This window comes from Barbatula barbatula (assembly GCF_947034865.1).
Source record: "Barbatula barbatula genome assembly, chromosome: 21".
In the NCBI taxonomy this organism is placed as follows: Eukaryota; Metazoa; Chordata; class Actinopteri; order Cypriniformes; family Nemacheilidae; genus Barbatula; species Barbatula barbatula.
Genome location: NC_136784.1, coordinates 19,029,715 through 19,049,662, shown reverse-complemented (window position 1 = coordinate 19,049,662; position 19,948 = coordinate 19,029,715). Strand labels below are relative to the sequence as shown.

The following is a 19,948-nucleotide window of genomic DNA, read 5'->3' as shown; positions in this document are numbered from 1 at the left end:
GAAGGTTTCACCCAGGAAATAGAAGTAAACCTTAAAGTTTGTTTAGGACACACAGGTTTACTTCTCTTATAATTAAAGGTAGGCAGTTTATTCACACATTGAATTAAAAAAACAGCGAAAAACACTTAAAATGGCCTCCTCCTACGGGGCTATTCCTGGCAAATCTCTCCACTGGCAGCTCAAGGCTCACCCAGAGAATACAAAAATAAAAAATGTAAAGAAATCAAAAGAAATTAAAAACTCTAATTATACGAAGAATCACAAAACAAAAAGAAAATGTACTATTGAACACAGTGACTGACAACTGGTTCAAACAGAACACAGGAAAACACATTTAACAAAATCAACAAACAAAATACACCAACCGACAGGGCTGAGGTTACCCACGAAAGTACACTACGAGCAAACTACGAGGAGATCACAACATGTAGTGAGTGACAGCGTAATCTCTACGCAGTGGCTAATAAACTGGACGATCCTCCGCCCCGAGGTGAAATTATAAAGTACACGGTTAAGCAAAGAATGCAGCAGCAGCAGTAGTCCCTCTCCGTAATTTCAATGTAAGTGTTCGTGTCACGCACAGCAGAAAAACGACAGAGCTGCAGCAAATACGAATGACAAAACACAGTGTTACTAATAGTTGCATGTAATTTGCAAAGAATATCACACTAGAGGCCACATGCTAAACTTACCAATCGAGGCTAGACGAGCTTCGAAATTAGTTCACAGGCCAGGATACACAGCCTTCAAACAACCCGCTGCAAGACTAAAGTATAAGGACTATACATTACAAAAACTACCCGCCAATAGTTGCCTACACGGAGCATTCTGTTTACCATTAAAGAACAGGAGGGAGGGCAGTCATTAAGTCCACTAGTAAAGCAACCAAAGAAGACATTCGTAGTGGAAAAGACAGGCTGGGATGCAACAAACGAATCGTGCCATGCGGATTTGTATGTAAACGGTTAGCAAACTACTACGTGCTACAGCACATACCTGAAACTACCGTCAATAGACCTCAAAGGGGAGGATCTGGACTTGACACACCAAGTCATTCACACTGTCAAGTCAGCTTTATTTATATAGCGCTTTATACAATTTTCATTGTTACAAGAAAACATTGACTATAAGCAAAACATAAAAGGTTATGCAAGTCAAAACACAGGTCAAATATTAGACACACTATAAATTCCTATATGCAGTGTTTAATAAATAAGACTATACAATTCTAGCAGCCCCCCCGGCCAGGCAAACAGTGCAAAACAGTATGCAAACGGTGGCGAGGAACCCAAAACTCCATTGGAGGAGAAAAAAAACCTCAGGAGAACCCTGGCCTAACCAGGGGATTCCAGTTCCCCTCTGGCAAAAGCTGCAGCCTCTGCACAAGCTCGATAGTGCTTCACAACAAGGCAAAATACTTTTTTTTAATAAAAAATAAACAACACAGTAAGACTGGTCTCAGTTAGCCTACCACAGTATACGAAGCTAAGTTTATTAAAAATAGGATAGGAAAGTACTAATGGGTCAGATGTTGATGGAAGAGATGTGTTTTTAGCCGAAAAGTCAAATACATAATCCGCTGATCTCACGGCAAGAGGGAGATTGTTCCAGAGTCGTCTAACACATCCGGAGAAAATGCGTGAGAGTGACTTTTTCCGTTTGTGCGACTATTTGGAGCCAGTGCAACCTAACGAATAGAGGAGTGACGTGCGCTCCTTTTGGCACGTTAAAGACCACTCTTGCCGCTGCAGGTCTGGTTGTACAAGCTAGTACACCAGCTAGTAGAGCATTGCAATAGTCCATTCTGGACAGGACAAGAGTCTGGAAAAGAACTGGCGTAGCATGCTCATACAGGAAAGGTCTAATTTTCCCAATATTGTAGAGGAAGAATCTATAGGACCTGGTGGTGCTGCCAACATGATCTGTGAATTTCAGCTGATCATCAATTTCCACTCCCAGGTTTCTGGCTGTTCGGAAAGGAGTAGTTGTTGATGAATGTCATTCATTTTATGTAAACAAACGCATATACAGTATAAACACAATGGCTATATATTGCATCACCAAAAACTACCGACGTCAAGTTTATACAGTATATCATGCGACAAGTCGATAACTTGACTACCACGACAGGCCTTACAAATCCCCCCTACCTGGGGAACAAGAACAGTGTGTGATGCGTAACAGGATTGAATTTAAATTATCTGACAGATATGGAGGAGATGGGGATGGAGGTGGGTTTTGAGTGTGGTAGGATAAAGAAGCTGATAAGCAGCTAAGAAAGGCAATTTCAAGAGGACACGGTCTATAATGTGTTGTATGACTATTGGTTAGCTTCACCTGATGTGGGCTAATGCAAGCTTGACTCACGTGACTTGCCAGAACTGAGGCTATACGCTTGATTTCAGTAATATTATTTGTGCTTGTGCAGAGTGATAAAAAACATCAATCAAAGCGCACGTTTTTAAGTGCAAAGAATGACGCGCTCCGAAAGTTTGCACCATGCTTGCTATATGTGGTGATTTTTATTATATTACTTATATAAAAAAATTTGTATCATGCAGCGCAAAATGTTCAGACTAAGTGCCAAACTACGTGCAATTACAGACAAAGTGTTAATTCATATTTAAATGGACAAATATTCAGTATTTGAGAAATGTTTGGAAACGGTGTATACATTCATTCAACTGCGAGTCATCTGCGGGGGCATGCGGCTTCCCTTTACTGATCTCACATAACAGAAGACGCGTAGAGATACGATCCTGCGCTGGGTCATAGCCAGACCTCGCGCTCATATGCGCTGGGGGTTTCGGTACCCAACCCTTAAAATATCCCATTTCTTTACATCATAAAATTGTTTTTGGCGGTGCAGTGCGTGCCCGTCTGGTGCGCAACTGCCCATATAACCAAATGGCATGATCCCCATTGCATAACACCTTTGCAAAGATTCGACTGTGTCAACTCATGCTCCAATCGAAGTATCTAATCTTCAAACAGTGATTTTAAAAGAAAAATTTAAACTACATTTGACTCCAAATCTCAATTAATGTCCAAAAATGACTGTTTTGTTCTCTTTTTCTTGGAATTTTTTTGTCTTGACCTACATACATTAACATGTACACAGCTGTGAAGTGTAGGGTAGATTTTAGGAAGTGCATGTCCCTTTCTACGGTGCACAGGTGGAAATCGGGGATCTCCTCTGGTGTGGACATGCCTCGCAACTCCTTCTGTCTCATAAAGACCTGCAAGGATAAGATGGATTGAACCACATGCTCAGCATGGTCATACAGTTCAATCATTAGAGTCTGTTCCGAGACGCCGGTCGACACTTCCCATTTAAATTAACTAGATATACCTCTGTAGACACATGCAGGGGGGTATATTGACTTCACAGAAATCCTGTTGCTGTCTGTTGAGGAAAGACTGCTGGGTTTTAAACGGCTTCGATGCTGGACGAACCTGCTCGACTTCCTTTTTCCTAAAACTGAGCTATTCAATGGATGTAAATGGGAAAAGAAATTGTAATCTTGTCTGAATTCTTTGTAATCTTGTCTGAGTAAATTGGAACACATCTGTGGTTTAACCTGATGTAACCACATCATTGGTTGGCCACAAGGATCCATTTACAGCCATCCAAAATATATCTGTAGTATCAGAACAGATGAAAAAATTATTCACTATCCCGCTTAACATATCAACATGTTTCCATATTCGAAAGGCTCGTTCTCACTCTGCACATATTTTAAGATGTTCACTTTTCTATATCCTGCCAGATCAGTCATACTCAGCTAAAAATATATTCCCTGCTATTCCTCTGATTTTCACACACAGTCACACAGTACGGGGGAGGAAGCGATGTGTACGTCAGTATGGGGTGATGACAAACTGCTGTTTAGGAGCATATGTCTCATTTAGCAGCACCTAATGGTGTACTGATGTAATAATCATTTATAGGACCTGCATCATCAAAAAAAATCCCATGTTACTTTGGCAATTCACAATAGATGTGATTTTTTTCATTGTTCAAGATTTTGCTATGTGGTTGCTAGAGTGTATGTGTAGTTGTTAGGGTGTTTGAGGTGTTGCTGTGTTGTTGCTAGGGTGTTTGAGGTGTTGCTGTGTTGTTGCTAGGGTGTACACGGTGTCGCTGTGTGGTTTTTAGTGTTCAAGGTGTGTGCTAGATGGTTTAAGTTGTTGGTGTGTGGTTGCTATAATGTTTTTTTACGGTGTTACTGTGTGGCTACGGGAGTATTCGTGGTGTTGCTGTGTGGTTGCTAAAGTGTTCGAGGGGTTGCTGTGTGGTTGCAAGAGATTTCAAGGTGTTGGTATGTTGTTGCTAGAGTGTTCGAGGTATTGCTGTGTGGTTGCTAGCATGTTCGAGGTGTTTCTGTGTGGTTGCTAGAGTGTTTGAGGTGTTTCTGTGTGGTTGCTAGAGTGTTCGAGGTGTTTCTGTGGTTGCCTGTATTCGAGGTGTTGCTGTGTGGTTGCTAATGTGTTTGAGGTGTTGCTGTATGGCTGCTATAGTGTTTGAGGTGTTGCTGTGTGGTCGCCTGTGTTCGAGGTGTTGCTGTGTGGTTATTAGAGTGTTCGAGGTGTTTCTGTGTGGTTGCCTGTGTTCAAGGTGTTGCTGTGTGGTTGCTTTAGTGATTGAGATGTTGCTGTGTGGTTACCTGTATTCGAGATGTTGCTGTGTGGTTTCTTTAGTGATTGAGATGTTGCTGTGTGGTTGCTTGAGTGTTTGAGGTGTTGCTGTGTAGTTGCCTGTGTCCGAGGTATTTCTGTGGTTGCCTGTATTCAAGGTGTTGCTGTGTGGTTGCTAGAGTGTTTGATGTGTTGCAGTGTGGTTGCTAGAGTGTTCGAGGTGTTTCGGTGTGGTTGCCTGTGTTCAAGGTGTTGCTGTGTGGTTGCTTGAGTGTTTGAGGTGTTGCTGTGTGGTTGCTTGAGTGTTTGAGGTGTTCCTGTGTGGTTGCTTGAGTGTTTGAGGTGTTGCTGTGTGGTTGCCTGTGTTCGAGGTATTTCTGTGGTTCCCTGTGTTCAAGGTGTTGCTGTGTGGTTGCTTGAGTGTTTGAGGTGTTGCTGTGTAGTTGCCTGTATTCAAGGTGTTGCTGTGTGGTTGCTAGAGTATTCGAGGTGTTTCTGTGTGGTTGCTAGAGTATTCGAGGTGTTTCTGTGGTTGCCTGTATTCGAGGTGTTGCTGTGTGGTTGCTAGAGTGTTTGAGGTGTTGCTGTGTGGCTGCTATAGTGCTTGAGGTGTTGCTGTGTGGTCGCCTGTGTTCGAGGTGTTGCTGTGTGGTTATTAGAGTGTTCGAGGTGTTTCTGTGTGGTTGCCTGTGCTTTAGTGATTGAGGTGTTGCTGTGTGGTTGCCTGTGTTCGAGGTATTTCTGTGGTTGCCTGTATTCGAGGTGTTGCTGTGTGGTTGCTAGAGTGTTTGATGTGTTGCAGTGTGGTTGCTAGAGTGTTCGAGGTGTTTCGGTGTGGTTGCCTGTATTCGAGGTGTTGCTGTGTGGTTGCTAGAGTGTTTGATGTGTTGCAGTGTGGTTGCTAGAGTGTTCGAGGTATTTCTGTGGTTGCCTGTATTCGAGATGTTGCTGTGTGGTTGCTTGAGTGTTTGAGGTGTTGCTGTGTAGTTGCCTGTGTCCGAGGTATTTCTGTGGTTGCCTGTATTCGAGGTGTTGCTGTGTGGTTGCTAGAGTGTTTGATGTGTTGCAGTGTGGTTGCTAGAGTGTTCGAGGTGTTTCGGTGTGGTTGCCTGTGTTCAAGGTGTTGCTGTGTGGTTGCTTGAGTGTTTGAGGTGTTGCTGTGTAGTTGCCTGTGTCCGAGGTATTTCTGTGGTTGCCTGTATTCGAGGTGTTGCTGTGTGGTTGCTAGAGTGTTTGATGTGTTGCAGTGTGGTTGCTCGAGTGTTTGAGGTGTTGCTGTGTGGTTGCCTGTGTTCGAGGTATTTTTGTGGTTGCCTGTGTTCAAGGTGTTGCTGTGTTGTTGCTAGGGTGTTTGAGGTGTTGCTGTGTTGTTGCTAGGGTGTTCGAGGTGTTTCTGTGTGGTTGCCTGTGTTCAAGGTGTTGCTGTGTGGTTGCTTTAGTGATTGAGATGTTGCTGTGTGGTTACCTGTATTCGAGATGTTGCTGTGTGGTTTCTTTAGTGATTGAGATGTTGCTGTGTGGTTGCTTGAGTGTTTGAGGTGTTGCTGTGTAGTTGCCTGTGTCCGAGGTATTTCTGTGGTTGCCTGTATTCAAGGTGTTGCTGTGTGGTTGCTAGAGTGTTTGATGTGTTGCAGTGTGGTTGCTAGAGTGTTCGAGGTGTTTCGGTGTGGTTGCCTGTGTTCAAGGTGTTGCTGTGTGGTTGCTTGAGTGTTTGAGGTGTTGCTGTGTGGTTGCTTGAGTGTTTGAGGTGTTGCTGTGTGGTTGCTTGAGTGTTTGAGGTGTTGCTGTGTGGTTGCCTGTGTTCGAGGTATTTCTGTGGTTCCCTGTGTTCAAGGTGTTGCTGTGTGGTTGCTTGAGTGTTTGAGGTGTTGCTGTGTAGTTGCCTGTATTCAAGGTGTTGCTGTGTGGTTGCTAGAGTATTCGAGGTGTTTCTGTGTGGTTGCTAGAGTATTCGAGGTGTTTCTGTGGTTGCCTGTATTCGAGGTGTTGCTGTGTGGTTGCTAGAGTGTTTGAGGTGTTGCTGTGTGGCTGCTATAGTGCTTGAGGTGTTGCTGTGTGGTCGCCTGTGTTCGAGGTGTTGCTGTGTGGTTATTAGAGTGTTCGAGGTGTTTCTGTGTGGTTGCCTGTGCTTTAGTGATTGAGGTGTTGCTGTGTGGTTGCCTGTGTTCGAGGTATTTCTGTGGTTGCCTGTATTCGAGGTGTTGCTGTGTGGTTGTTAGAGTGTTTGATGTGTTGCAGTGTGGTTGCTAGAGTGTTCGAGGTGTTTCGGTGTGGTTGCCTGTATTCGAGGTGTTGCTGTGTGGTTGCTAGAGTGTTTGATGTGTTGCAGTGTGGTTGCTAGAGTGTTCGAGGTATTTCTGTGGTTGCCTGTATTCGAGATGTTGCTGTGTGGTTGCTTGAGTGTTTGAGGTGTTGCTGTGTAGTTGCCTGTGTCCGAGGTATTTCTGTGGTTGCCTGTATTCGAGGTGTTGCTGTGTGGTTGCTAGAGTGTTTGATGTGTTGCAGTGTGGTTGCTAGAGTGTTCGAGGTGTTTCGGTGTGGTTGCCTGTGTTCAAGGTGTTGCTGTGTGGTTGCTTGAGTGTTTGAGGTGTTGCTGTGTAGTTGCCTGTGTCCGAGGTATTTCTGTGGTTGCCTGTATTCGAGGTGTTGCTGTGTGGTTGCTAGAGTGTTTGATGTGTTGCAGTGTGGTTGCTCGAGTGTTTGAGGTGTTGCTGTGTGGTTGCCTGTGTTCGAGGTATTTTTGTGGTTGCCTGTGTTCAAGGTGTTGCTGTGTTGTTGCTAGGGTGTTTGAGGTGTTGCTGTGTTGTTGCTAGGGTGTACACGGTGTCGCTGTGTGGTTTTTAGTGTTCAAGGTGTGTGCTAGATGGTTTAAGTTGTTGGTGTGTGGTTGCTATAATGTTTTTTTACGGTGTTACTGTGTGGCTACGGGAGTATTCGTGGTGTTGCTGTGTGGTTGCTAAAGTGTTCGAGGGGTTGCTGTGTGGTTGCAAGAGATTTCAAGGTGTTGGTATGTTGTTGCTAGAGTGTTCAAGGTATTGCTGTGTGGTTGCTAGCATGTTCGAGGTGTTTCTGTGTGGTTGCTAGAGTGTTTGAGGTGTTTCTGTGTGGTTGCTAGAGTGTTCGAGGTGTTTCTGTGGTTGCCTGTATTCGAGGTGTTGCTGTGTGGTTGCTAATGTGTTTGAGGTGTTGCTGTATGGCTGCTATAGTGTTTGAGGTGTTGCTGTGTGGTCGCCTGTGTTCGAGGTGTTGCTGTGTGGTTATTAGAGTGTTCGAGGTGTTTCTGTGTGGTTGCCTGTGTTCAAGGTGTTGCTGTGTGGTTGCTTTAGTGATTGAGATGTTGCTGTGTGGTTACCTGTATTCGAGATGTTGCTGTGTGGTTTCTTTAGTGACTGAGATGTTGCTGTGTGGTTGCTTGAGTGTTTGAGGTGTTGCTGTGTAGTTGCCTGTGTCCGAGGTATTTCTGTGGTTGCCTGTATTCAAGGTGTTGCTGTGTGGTTGCTAGAGTGTTTGATGTGTTGCAGTGTGGTTGCTAGAGTGTTCGAGGTGTTTCGGTGTGGTTGCCTGTGTTCAAGGTGTTGCTGTGTGGTTGCTTGAGTGTTTGAGGTGTTGCTGTGTGGTTGCTTGAGTGTTTGAGGTGTTGCTGTGTGGTTGCTTGAGTGTTTGAGGTGTTGCTGTGTGGTTGCCTGTGTTCGAGGTATTTCTGTGGTTCCCTGTGTTCAAGGTGTTGCTGTGTGGTTGCTTGAGTGTTTGAGGTGTTGCTGTGTGGTTGCTAGAGTGTTTGATGTGTTGCAGTGTGGTTGCTAGAGTATTCGAGGTGTTTCTGTGTGGTTGCTAGAGTATTCGAGGTGTTTCTGTGGTTGCCTGTATTCGAGGTGTTGCTGTGTGGTTGCTAGAGTGTTTGAGGTGTTGCTGTGTGGCTGCTATAGTGCTTGAGGTGTTGCTGTGTGGTCGCCTGTGTTCGAGGTGTTGCTGTGTGGTTATTAGAGTGTTCGAGGTGTTTCTGTGTGGTTGCCTGTGTTCAAGGTGTTGCTGTGTGGTTGCTTTAGTGATTGAGGTGTTGCTGTGTGGTTGCCTGTGTTCGAGGTATTTCTGTGGTTGCCTGTATTCGAGGTGTTGCTGTGTGGTTGCTAGAGTGTTTGATGTGTTGCAGTGTGGTTGCTAGAGTGTTCGAGGTGTTTCGGTGTGGTTGCCTGTATTCGAGGTGTTGCTGTGTGGTTGCTAGAGTGTTTGATGTGTTGCAGTGTGGTTGCTAGAGTGTTCGAGGTATTTCTGTGGTTGCCTGTATTCGAGATGTTGCTGTGTGGTTGCTTGAGTGTTTGAGGTGTTGCTGTGTAGTTGCCTGTGTCCGAGGTATTTCTGTGGTTGCCTGTATTCGAGGTGTTGCTGTGTGGTTGCTAGAGTGTTTGATGTGTTGCAGTGTGGTTGCTAGAGTGTTCGAGGTGTTTCGGTGTGGTTGCCTGTGTTCAAGGTGTTGCTGTGTGGTTGCTTGAGTGTTTGAGGTGTTGCTGTGTAGTTGCCTGTGTCCGAGGTATTTCTGTGGTTGCCTGTATTCGAGGTGTTGCTGTGTGGTTGCTCGAGTGTTCAAGGTGTTGCTGTGTGGTTGCTTGAGTGTTTGAGGTGTTGCTGTGTAGTTGCCTGTATTCGAGGTGTTGCTGTGTGGTTGCTTGAGTGTTTGAGGTGTTGCTGTGTGGTTGCCTGTGTTCGAGGTATTTCTGTGGTTGCCTGTGTTCAAGGTGTTGCTGTGTGGTTGCTAGAGTGTTTGAGGTGTTGCTGTGTGGTTGCTTTAGTGATTGAGATGTTGCTGTGTGGTTGCCTGTATTCGAGATGTTGCTGTGTGGTTGCTTTAGTGATTGAGATGTTGCTGTGTGGTTGCTTGAGTGTTTGAGGTGTTGCTGTGTAGTTGCCTGTGTCCGAGGTATTTCTGTGGTTGCCTGTATTCGAGGTGTTGCTGTGTGGTTGCTAGAGTGTTTGATGTGTTGCAGTGTGGTTGCTAGAGTGTTTGAGGTGTTGCTGTGTGGTTGCCTGTGTTCGAGGTATTTCTGTGGTTGCCTGTGTTCAAGGTGTTGCTGTGTGGTTGCTTGAGTGTTTGAGGTGTTGCTGTGTAGTTGCCTGTATTCGAGGTGTTGCTGTGTGGTTGCTTGAGTGTTTGAGGTGTTGCTGTGTGGTTGCCTGTGTTCGAGGTATTTCTGTGGTTGCCTGTGTTCAAGGTGTTGCTGTGTGGTTGCTAGAGTGTTTGAGGTGTTGCTGTGTGGTTGCTTTAGTGATTGAGATGTTGCTGTGTGGTTGCCTGTATTCGAGATGTTGCTGTGTGGTTGCTTTAGTGATTGAGATGTTGCTGTGTGGTTGCTTGAGTGTTTGAGGTGTTGCTGTGTAGTTGCCTGTGTCCGAGGTATTTCTGTGGTTGCCTGTATTCGAGGTGTTGCTGTGTGGTTGCTAGAGTGTTTGATGTGTTGCAGTGTGGTTGCTAGAGTGTTCGAGGTGTTTCGGTGTGGTTGTTTGTGTTCAAGGTGTTGCTGTGTGGTTGCTTGAGTGTTTGAGGTGTTGCTGTGTAGTTGCCTGTGTCCGAGGTATTTCTGTGGTTGCCTGTATTCGAGGTGTTGCTGTGTGGTTGCTAGAGTGTTTGATGTGTTGCAGTGTGGTTGCTAGAGTGTTCGAGGTGTTTCGGTGTGGTTGCCTGTGTTCAAGGTGATGCAGTGTGGTTGCTTGAGTGTTTAAGGTGTTGCTATGTGGTTGCCTGTGTTCGAGGTATTTCTGTGGTTGCCTGTGTTCAAGGTGTTGCTGTGTGGTTGCTTGAGTATTTGAGTTGTTGCTGTGTAGTTGCCTGTATTCAAGGTGTTGCTGTGTGGTTGCTAGAGTGTTTGAGGTGTTTCTGTGTGGTTGCTAGAGTATTCGAGGTGTTTCTGTGGTTGCCTGTATTCGAGGTGTTGCTGTGTGGTTGCTAGAGTGTTTGAGGTGTTGCTGTGTGGCTGCTATAGTGCTTGAGGTGTTGCTGTGTGGTCGCCTGTGTTCGAGGTGTTGCTGTGTGGTTATTAGAGTGTTCGAGGTGTTTCGGTGTGGTTGCCTGTGTTCAAGGTGTTGCTGTGTGGTTGCTTGAGTGTTTGAGGTGTTGCCTGTGTTCGAGGTATTTCTGTGGTTGCCTGTGTTCAAGGTGTTGCTGTGTGGTTGCTTGAGTGTTTGAGGTGTTGCTGTGTAGTTGCCTGTATTTGAGGTGTTGCTGTGTGGTTGCTAGAGTATTCGAGGTGTTTCTGTGTGGTTGCTAGAGTATTCGAGGTGTTTCTGTGGTTGCCTGTATTCGAGGTGTTGCTGTGTGGTTGCTAGAGTGTTTGAGGTGTTGCTGTGTGGCTGCTATAGTGCTTGAGGTGTTGCTGTGTGGTCGCCTGTGTTCGAGGTGTTGCTGTGTGGTTGTTTGTGTTCAAGGTGTTGCTGTGTGGTTGCTAGAGTGTTCGAGGTGTTTCTGTGTGGTTGCCTGTGTTCAAGGTGTTGCTGTGTGGTTGCTTTAGTGATTGAGGTGTTGCTGTGTGGTTGCCTGTGTTCGAGGTATTTCTGTGGTTGCCTGTATTCGAGATGTTGCTGTGTGGTTGCTTGAGTGTTTGAGGTGTTGCTGTGTAGTTGCCTGTGTCCGAGGTATTTCTGTGGTTGCCTGTATTCGAGGTGTTGCTGTGTGGTTGCTAGAGTGTTTGATGTGTTGCAGTGTGGTTGCTAGAGTGTTCGAGGTGTTTCGGTGTGGTTGCCTGTGTTCAAGGTGTTGCTGTGTGGTTGCTTGAGTGTTTGAGGTGTTGCCTGTGTTCGAGGTATTTCTGTGGTTGCCTGTGTTCGAGGTATTTCTGTGGCTCCCTGTGTTCAAGGTGTTGCTGTGTGGTTGCTTGAGTGTTTGAGGTGTTGCTGTGTAGTTGCCTGTATTCGAGGTGTTGCTGTGTGGTTGCTAGAGTATTCGAGGTGTTTCTGTGTGGTTGCTAGAGTATTCGAGGTGTTTCTGTGGTTGCCTGTATTCGAGGTGTTGCTGTGTGGTTGCTAGAGTGTTTGAGGTGTTGCTGTGTGGCTGCTATAGTGCTTGAGGTGTTGCTGTGTGGTTGCCTGTGTTCAAGGTGTTGCTGTGTGCTTGCTTGAGTGTTCGAGGTGTTTCGGTGTGGTTGCCTGTGTTCAAGGTGTTGCTGTGTGGTTGCTTGAGTGTTTGAGGTGTTGCTGTGTAGTTGCCTGTATTTGAGGTGTTGCTGTGTGGTTGCTAGAGTGTTTGATGTCTTGCAGTGTGGCCTAGTGTGTTCGAGGTATTTCTGTGGTTGCCTGTGTTCAAGGTGTTGCTGTGTGGTTGCTAGAGTGCTCGAGGTGTTTCTGTTTGGTTGCATGTTCAATGTGTTGCTCTGTGGTTGCTAGAATGTTCGAGGTGTTGCTGTGTAGTTGCCTGTGTTCGAGGTGTTGCTGTGTGGTTGTTAGAGTGTTCGAAGTGTTGCTGTGTGGTTGCTAGAGGGTTAAATGTGTTGCTGTGTGGTTGCCTGTGTTCAAGGTGTTGCTGTGTCGTTGCTAGAGTGTTCGAGGTGTTGCTGTTTGGTTGCCTGTGTTCAAGGTGTTGCTGTGTCGTTGCTAGAGTGTTCGAGGTGTTGCTGTTTGGTTGCCTGTGTTCGAGGTGTTGCTGTGTGGTTGCTTTAGTGATTGAGGTGTTGCTGTGTGGTTGCTAGAGTGTTCGAGGTGTGGTTGTTAGTGTGTTTGAGGTGTTTCTGTGTGGTTGCTAGAGTGTTCGAGGTGTGGCTGTGTCGTTGCTAGAGTGTTCAAGGTGTTGCTGTGTCATTGCTAGAGTGTTCGAGGTGTTGCTGTGTGGTTGCTATAGTGTTTGAGGTGTTTCTGTGTGGTTGCCAGAGTGTTCGAGGTGTGGCTGTGTCATTGCTAGAGTGTTCGAGGTGTTGCTGTGTGGTTGCTATAGTGTTTGAGGTGTTTCTGTGTGGTTGCTAAAGTGTTCGAGGTGTTGCTGTGTGGTTGCCTGTGCTTCAGGTGTTGCTGTGTGGTTGCTAGAGTGTTCAAGGTGTGGCTGTGTCGTTGCTAGAGTGTTCAAGGTGTTGCTGTGTGGTTGCTATAGTGTTCGAGGTGTTGCTGTGTGGTTGCTATAGTGTTTGAGGTGTTTCTGTGTGGCGCTAGAGTGTTTGAGGTGTTTCTGTGTGGCGCTAGAGTGTTCGAGGTGTTGCTGTGTGGTTGCCTGTGTTCGAGGTGTTGCTGTGTGGTTGCTAGAGTGTTCAAGGTGTTGCTGTGTGGTTGCTATAGTGTTCGAGGTGTTGCTGTGTGGTTGCTATAGTGTTTGAGGTGTTTCTGTGTGGCGCTAGAGTGTTTGAGGTGTTTCTGTGTGGCGCTAGAGTGTTCGAGGTGTTGCTGTGTGGTTGCTATAGTGTTCAAGGTGTTGCTGTGTGGTTGCTATAGTGTTTGAGGTGTTTCTTTGTGGCGCTAGAGTGTTTGAGGTGTTTCTGTGTGGCGCTAGAGTGTTCGAGGTGTTGCTGTGTGGTTGCCTGTGTTCGAGGTGTTGCTGTGTGGTTACCTGTGTTCGAGGTGTTGCTGTGTGGTTACCTGTGTTCGAGGTGTTGCTGTGTGGTTGCCTGTGTTCGAGGTGTTGCTGTGTGGTTGCTAGAGTGTTCGAGGTGTTGCTGTGTGGATGCTTTATTGTTTGAGGTGTTTCTGTGTGGTTGCCTGTGTTCGAGGTGTTGCTGTGTGGTTGCCTGTGTTCGAGGTGTTGCTGTGTGGTTGCTAGAGTGTTCGAGGTGTTGCTGTGTGGATGCTTTATTGTTTGAGGTGTTTCTGTGTGGTTGCCTGTGTTCGAGGTGTTGCTGTGTGGTTGCCTGTGTTTGAGGTGTTGCTGTGTGGTAGCTCACTTTACCTAGGCTAAAGTCAGGTGACGGAACTGTATCTCTTTTTCGAAGATAACATAGAGCTCCAAAGTGACATTTACATTTTGTTTCTTATTTCATCTCTGTGTAGTTCATTAGTACGTGTATAATGTCCAATTAATCTTATTACACTTTTTGGAATGCATTCTGGGATTGCCTTCTACGAGAAGTGCACAATATATTTTTCCAATCGATGATTATCTTATTTTGTTGTACGTCATTAATGTGGGACCCTACAAGTCCTTAAAAGGCTGTCTGGGTAGACCGCTCACTAGATGTTGGAAGCTTGGTTATACAAGGTTGTGGAAACACTTGTTGTGTAACAACAATATCATTTTTATCATCTGTGTGTGGTCAAGGTGTTAATAACATTCTCATCTCTCTTGCACCTATCTGCTCCTGTAGATGGGAGTGGGTAGAGGTCATGGGGTCAACAGAACCTCAGGAGATGATACGATGGGAACATATCCTTTCTCCAACACTTATTCAGGACACAGTGTCTTTTATAATCGTTGTATTTACATGACACTGTAACCCTTTTGTACTGGTACTCTGAGACCACACAGTGCGAGCTGTCAAACTTTACATCTTGTCTGTTTGTTATTATTAGCAGCATTAACTAGAGGCAGTGGTTTACGTTACGCCAATTTCCACCACCCAGGTTTATTTTAGTGTGTTGTCAGCAGTGAAGGAGTACTTGAAAAGAAATAAAACAAGAGAAGCGTGATTTTATCCAAGAACACACAAGCCTTTTTGTGTTGAGTGTGTCGGCTAACACTGTCTGAGTTTATGTCAGATGTGTTGATATTGAAGCAGCGATGTGAGTCACAGCTGCATTCAGCTCTCTTCAGACTTTAATAGGAAGGTTGAGACGTTACTATTTTCAGATGATATTCTGCGCAGGTGATGATTTTATACCCACTGTAAGATATTTATGGATTTGTATTAGAAGTGCGGAAAAGGGGGGTAGACAGTTAAAACATTGTTTTATTTTTAGGACATTTAAGATTTTCTTCTTTTAAATTATTGTCATGAGAGTTTTAATGTACAGATTTCTATAACAGTAATGAGAACCATCAAGGAGTGTTGTGGGAAATAGTAAGAGTCCCTATGGTAATGAGAATTTGCTGGCAATTTGTTTGTCCATTGTTGAGACCCCTGTCTTTTTAAGGGTCTTTGTCGCATCCTGAACACACAAATCCCTTTTTGCCACACTTATTACATTTTTATCACAGCAATGCCATAAAAACAATGCCATTGGTTCTTATAAACATGTACTTCTTATCCTTTTACAATCTGAAGATCCTTTTTCCACAACAAAGAACCACTTTTTCAGCCTGAAAAAACTTTTAGTTAGCTTGTCGACTGTTATTGGCGAAATCCAGCTTCATGTAGCTTTGTCTCAATGAACATCTTTGTTAACATTTCTACTCCTAGAGAAAAATGCGAGAGATTTAAGACATCTAGATGTCAAAAGGACCATATTATTGTGCGTGGCAGATGAAGTCATGTGCGTGTGTTTTTATATGCGTCTGTGTGAAGACATATCTCTAGGCAGAGCTCTGTCTCACTCGAGTGACTTCTCAGTTCCTCTGCCTCTGATTGGCCGCATCATTTGCAAGCCACACGCACATTACCGCCCTCCCTCCCAGTCCCCTGCAAGATGAGCAGTACCTCGCTGCAGACCAGACCGTCTCAGATACCGTTCTCACTGCATAACAACACTCTTGAGAAAGAAACCAGACGCGCGGCGGCACATGCTGCTGATGAAAACCCTCGGATACCCATTTCTCCAAAACCATCTTTGATAGGTCTCTCTCGCTCTGCGCACTGTAGTTTGAGGTGTCCGAGGACGCCGGGTTGGTAAAATGGGCAGACAAGGGCAGGATAGTAGCGCCACTCTCCCTGGCACACGCATGCAGCGATCCCAGAGCAGACTCAGCCTGTCTGCGTCCTTCGAGGCGCTGGCTGTCTACTTTCCCTGTATGAACTCCTTTGAAGTGGGTGACGGAGGTAAGAATCGCTCGCTCTGTGCTGCTTGGAGGACACTGCGCATGGTCTTCTGCTCTTTTAAAATCAAAATACTCAGAGCAATATGATGTGAGATTGATGCTGTGTTCTGTGCCGTGATGAAGTAGATGAACTGGCGGATGAGCTTGTGTGATGTTTGCTACGTTGTGAAGGAGAGGGAGACAGGGTTTGACCTTGGTGGCAGGTGTTCCAATGCGACATGTGCATGAGGAAGTCCGTATGCATGGCTGCAATATGTGTTATATTATTTTATATTGACATTTATGCATTTGGTGGATGCTTTTATCCAAAGTGACCTTCAAGGTGAACCTTTTATCCAAATGCATATTCACTGGGAATTTAACAATCATCCCGGTTTAATGCGCAGAACTTAAACCATAGACTGACTTCCTGACGTGTTAAAACTTCACGGCTCAACAGTCTATTGGCTCAGTTTGGGGTGGGGGTAGAAGTCTCATGTGTGTTTCTCATTCATTTATCTCTTTTTCAGAGGAAGGCAAGAAGAAGAAGCCAGTGCGCCTGGCAATCCAGCGAAGCGTGGAGACGGGATTGGCCATCGAGATGAAGAACAGAATGACACGTCAGCCCAGTAGAGAGACCGCAGAAGATGGTGAAAAGGCTAAACCTGGAAAGTATGTACTGTGACTTCTGCCTTCTCAAGTTCAAAATTAAAAAATGTTTCATGACATTAACACCTGATTTACTGATCTTTCTTTTTAAAGTTTTATCTTCCCTGGGGTGAAGATTTCGTCAGACAGTCAGTTCACTGAGTTTTTGGATGGTCTTGGCCCCGCCCAACTGGCAGGGAGACAGACATTGGCCACACCTCCAATGGGTAAGTATTCTTACTTCCATTTTATATTGGCACAGATGATAAGTTCAACACAACATAGCACATCAAGCCTTTATAGCAGTTCTTTATCAGGTTAAAAAGAAACTTTCCTCTGCTCTGAGAGTCCTCTGTGGTCTTTCTATTGCAGGCGACATACAGATCGGTATGGTGCACCGGAAGGAGAGGCTGGATGTGGAAGTTATTCGGGCTAGAGGCCTGGTGGGCAAACCAGGCAACAAACAGACGCCAGGTAAGCCAAAGCGACCAGTCTTCTTCTTTAAATATGGCCTATTCTGTGGTTGAAAATTAAATCCTGGTGTCATTCCATTTGCAGCACCCTATGTTAAAGTATATCTGTTAGACAACGGGAAGTGCATAAACAAGAAGAAAACACGGACAGCAAGAAAAACACTGGATCCTCTTTATCAACAGCAGCTTCAGTTTGAGGAGAATCCTGAAGGGAAGGTTTTACAGGTAACACCAGGGCAGCATCCATATTCATGTATTTTTACAGTAAATTATGTGGAAAATGGGGTAGTGTTATTTGCAATTATTTTTCAGTCAAAAAGCATGCGTTCATGCCTTTCGGCATCTTAAAAGGGACACTCCACCCAGAAATGAAAATTCTGTCATGAATTACTCACCCTCTAGTTGTTCCAGACATGTTTACATTTCTTTGTTCGGTTGAACACGAAGAGAGATATTTTGGAATAATGTAAGCAACCAACAGTTCTGAAGCACCATTGACTGCCATAGTAGGAAAAAGTGCCCCAGAACTGTTTGTTGTCCTACATTCCTCAAAATATCTTCTTTTTTGTATTTTTCCTACTATGGCATGTATTTTTAGAACAAACAGTATAGACGAAATAACAATGATCGTATCTTGCAATACATATAATATGTTGTATTACAGATTACATGGTATTAACATTTGTTCCTACCCTTACAGATCATTGTTTGGGGGGACTATGGACGCATGGACCACAAATCTTTCATGGGAGCAGCCCAGATCCTATTGGACGATTTAGAGCTGACCAACATGGTCATTGGCTGGTACAAGCTCTTCCCTCCCACCTCTTTGGTGGACCCGACCTTGGCCCCTTTAAGTAGTAAACCTCCAGAAACAGGCGTGGAGCGCTCCAAAGTTCGGTCGTAGCAGCACAGGGAGATGAGAGGTAGAGAGCAGCGTGAGTAGCTCCAGCTACAGACAGAGAGAAAACAGTCTCGACGGGTCACGTCCTGGTTACACTGCATGCTTGATGTTGTGTTCTCTGAGCCCGTTCGATGAGAGGCTGCGAAAAGGCCTGCATCCTTCTGCCAAAAAAATATACGAAAAGAAAACAGCATGCTGCTGTCACGTGCAGGAAAATAAAGCCACAGGACGTCTCCGAAGAGATGCGGTCGCCTTACACAGCAGAGTTCTGACTCGTGGATGGAGCACAGGAACATGGAACATGGAAAGGAAGACATCATACTATTCTGGCTGTGTACTCTCTGTTTTATTCAGAGAGATGTCGGTGTTTCTTAACTAGAACTCGATGCATTGTAGCCATTACTGTGAGCCAAGCTCTGAAAAAAGCTCCTTTAAGAAAGAAGCACTTGGCTAAGAAAAGGGAACCTCAGAAAGATGATGTTCATACTCTGACAAGCCAGATCTCCATGTGATCTTTAGCATTCGATGATGAATATGTAAATGAATATGCCGTTCGTGTTTTAATTCAGGAGAAAACAGAATCATGAAAGAAACATATAGACCTTTTGTGCTCCGGTATGACATTCTTTGTTAATGTACTGTATGAAATTCATGGGGATTTTTTGTTCATTTTTTGTTTGCATGAATGCAAATTTGTTTCAAAAAGTTATTTTCCTCAAGGCTGCAACTTGCGAAAAAAGAAAAAGATTTCAGGATCAGCCATTTTCAACATTTGTATTATTTTTAATATGAAATTCTCTAGTGCATGGTTTTCAAAGAGACTGAATGCAACAAGCTAAAGATGTGTTTGTCATCCTTAAGACTATTCTTCTGTATTTTTACAGAGCTCAGACACAGGTGTTGCCGTCATTAATGAAAAAAGCTATCGAGAAAAATAAGAGATGGCAGAGGAAAACTTAATAAATGTACAATATTCATTGCAATGTAAGGCGCAAGCCTCAGATTGTAAAGTTATATGAAAATCGTACATTTCCCCCTTCAGCGGCAGCCATGTTTGTGTACATGTGGAGACAGCCGTAGATTATGTTACGGGTCTGTCTTAACTCAGTTGTTACACTAGAATGGCTCATTTATTCAAAGCAAGCATGTTGAAAAGGGTCTGCAACATGGATTGAGCACACTGTCTGAGTAAAACAGCATGTTTTTGATAGAGACATCTGGGAGTTTTCCACAGTTTTGTGTACAGTGCATGTGGACCAGACCCTTGATCTGATCGTCCGTGGACTCGGGATCGAGGTTTTGTGGCTGATGGTTCAGACATTCAATGCAACATTCCACCTCTTGGCACTCATCGTTTCTTGAAGTTTTCAAAAGGAAATAAAAGAAAATCAAACACATGAAAGAAAAAAACAAGGGGAAAAAAGGAAAGAAAATGTATATTTATTCAAGGTTGACTTGGAAAAAAGTTGCAATTATATTTTATTTTATTATTGTTATAAAGAAAATGGTATAAAAAAAGTTTCCCATTGGATGGTGCTGTATGAAGACTCTAAAGACTGGACAATGTTCTCCCATGTGTTGTGAAACACAACGGACACAACGGTTGTTAAATTAGGAGTCACACAGTTCGTGAAGATGGGAAAATTGCCACAAAATATGAATTTTTAATTGTTTCTTGTTTTGAGAGAATAAAATTCATTTACTAATTCCTGTGTTTGTATTTCCACGGTACACGAAAAGCTGGTGGACATCACAACTTCAAGGAACACCCAAAAATGAAAATTCTGTCATCATTAGCTCACCCCATGTTGTTCCAAATCTGTATAACTGTATTTATTCTGATGAACACAGAGAAAGATACTTGGAAGAATGTTAACAATTTTCAATTCCGGGACAATACCCACTACCATAGCATCAAGCAATATTGTATATTTTTTGTTCTGTTCAACACAAAATGGGATATTTTGAGAGTATAGGAAAACATACAGTTCTGGGGCAGCTTTGCCTACCATTTATTTGTCCTACTATGGTAGTCAGTGATGTACCAGAACTGACAATTGCTAACATCCTTCCAAATATCTTTCTCTGCGTTCATCAGAACAAATACATTTTTACAAATAACATGAGGGTGAGTAAATGATGACAGGATTTTCATTTTTGGGTGATTTATCCCTTTAAACTGAAGTGCAGATAATTACTTAATAAATGTATTTTTTGTCCCTGCAGAGAAATGTGCTGCTCTGAATGAGTTGAACAGCATCATAAACACACTAACAACTTTAACGTCGAGTTAAAATGTGCAAAGAAACTGTATAAAAACCCAAGATGACAACAAGCATGTTGAATGTTTAAAGAAGATGTCACGGTTATGGACAGAACCCAAGCACAGGCAGACGTGAGAACAAATCAAAACTTTATTTAAACAAAAGA

The 19,948-nt window shown here is 44.2% G+C and overlaps 1 protein-coding gene across 3 annotated transcripts in view; it reads left to right on the top strand.

Annotated features, from left to right (window-relative positions):
- Positions 1-19,224, top strand: part of rims2b (regulating synaptic membrane exocytosis 2b) — a 93,887-nt gene extending 74,663 nt beyond the window's left edge. For all 3 annotated transcript variants that reach the window (XM_079484153.1, XM_079484155.1, XM_079484154.1), the window contains 5 exons: positions 16,024-16,165; positions 16,256-16,368; positions 16,514-16,615; positions 16,700-16,839; positions 17,315-19,224. In XM_079484153.1, the coding sequence (XP_079340279.1) occupies positions 16,024-16,165; positions 16,256-16,368; positions 16,514-16,615; positions 16,700-16,839; positions 17,315-17,521 (704 nt within the window). In that variant the 3' untranslated portion in view covers positions 17,522-19,224. The remainder of the gene's footprint in view (positions 1-16,023; positions 16,166-16,255; positions 16,369-16,513; positions 16,616-16,699; positions 16,840-17,314) is intronic.
- The last annotated feature ends 724 nt before the right edge of the window (positions 19,225-19,948 follow it).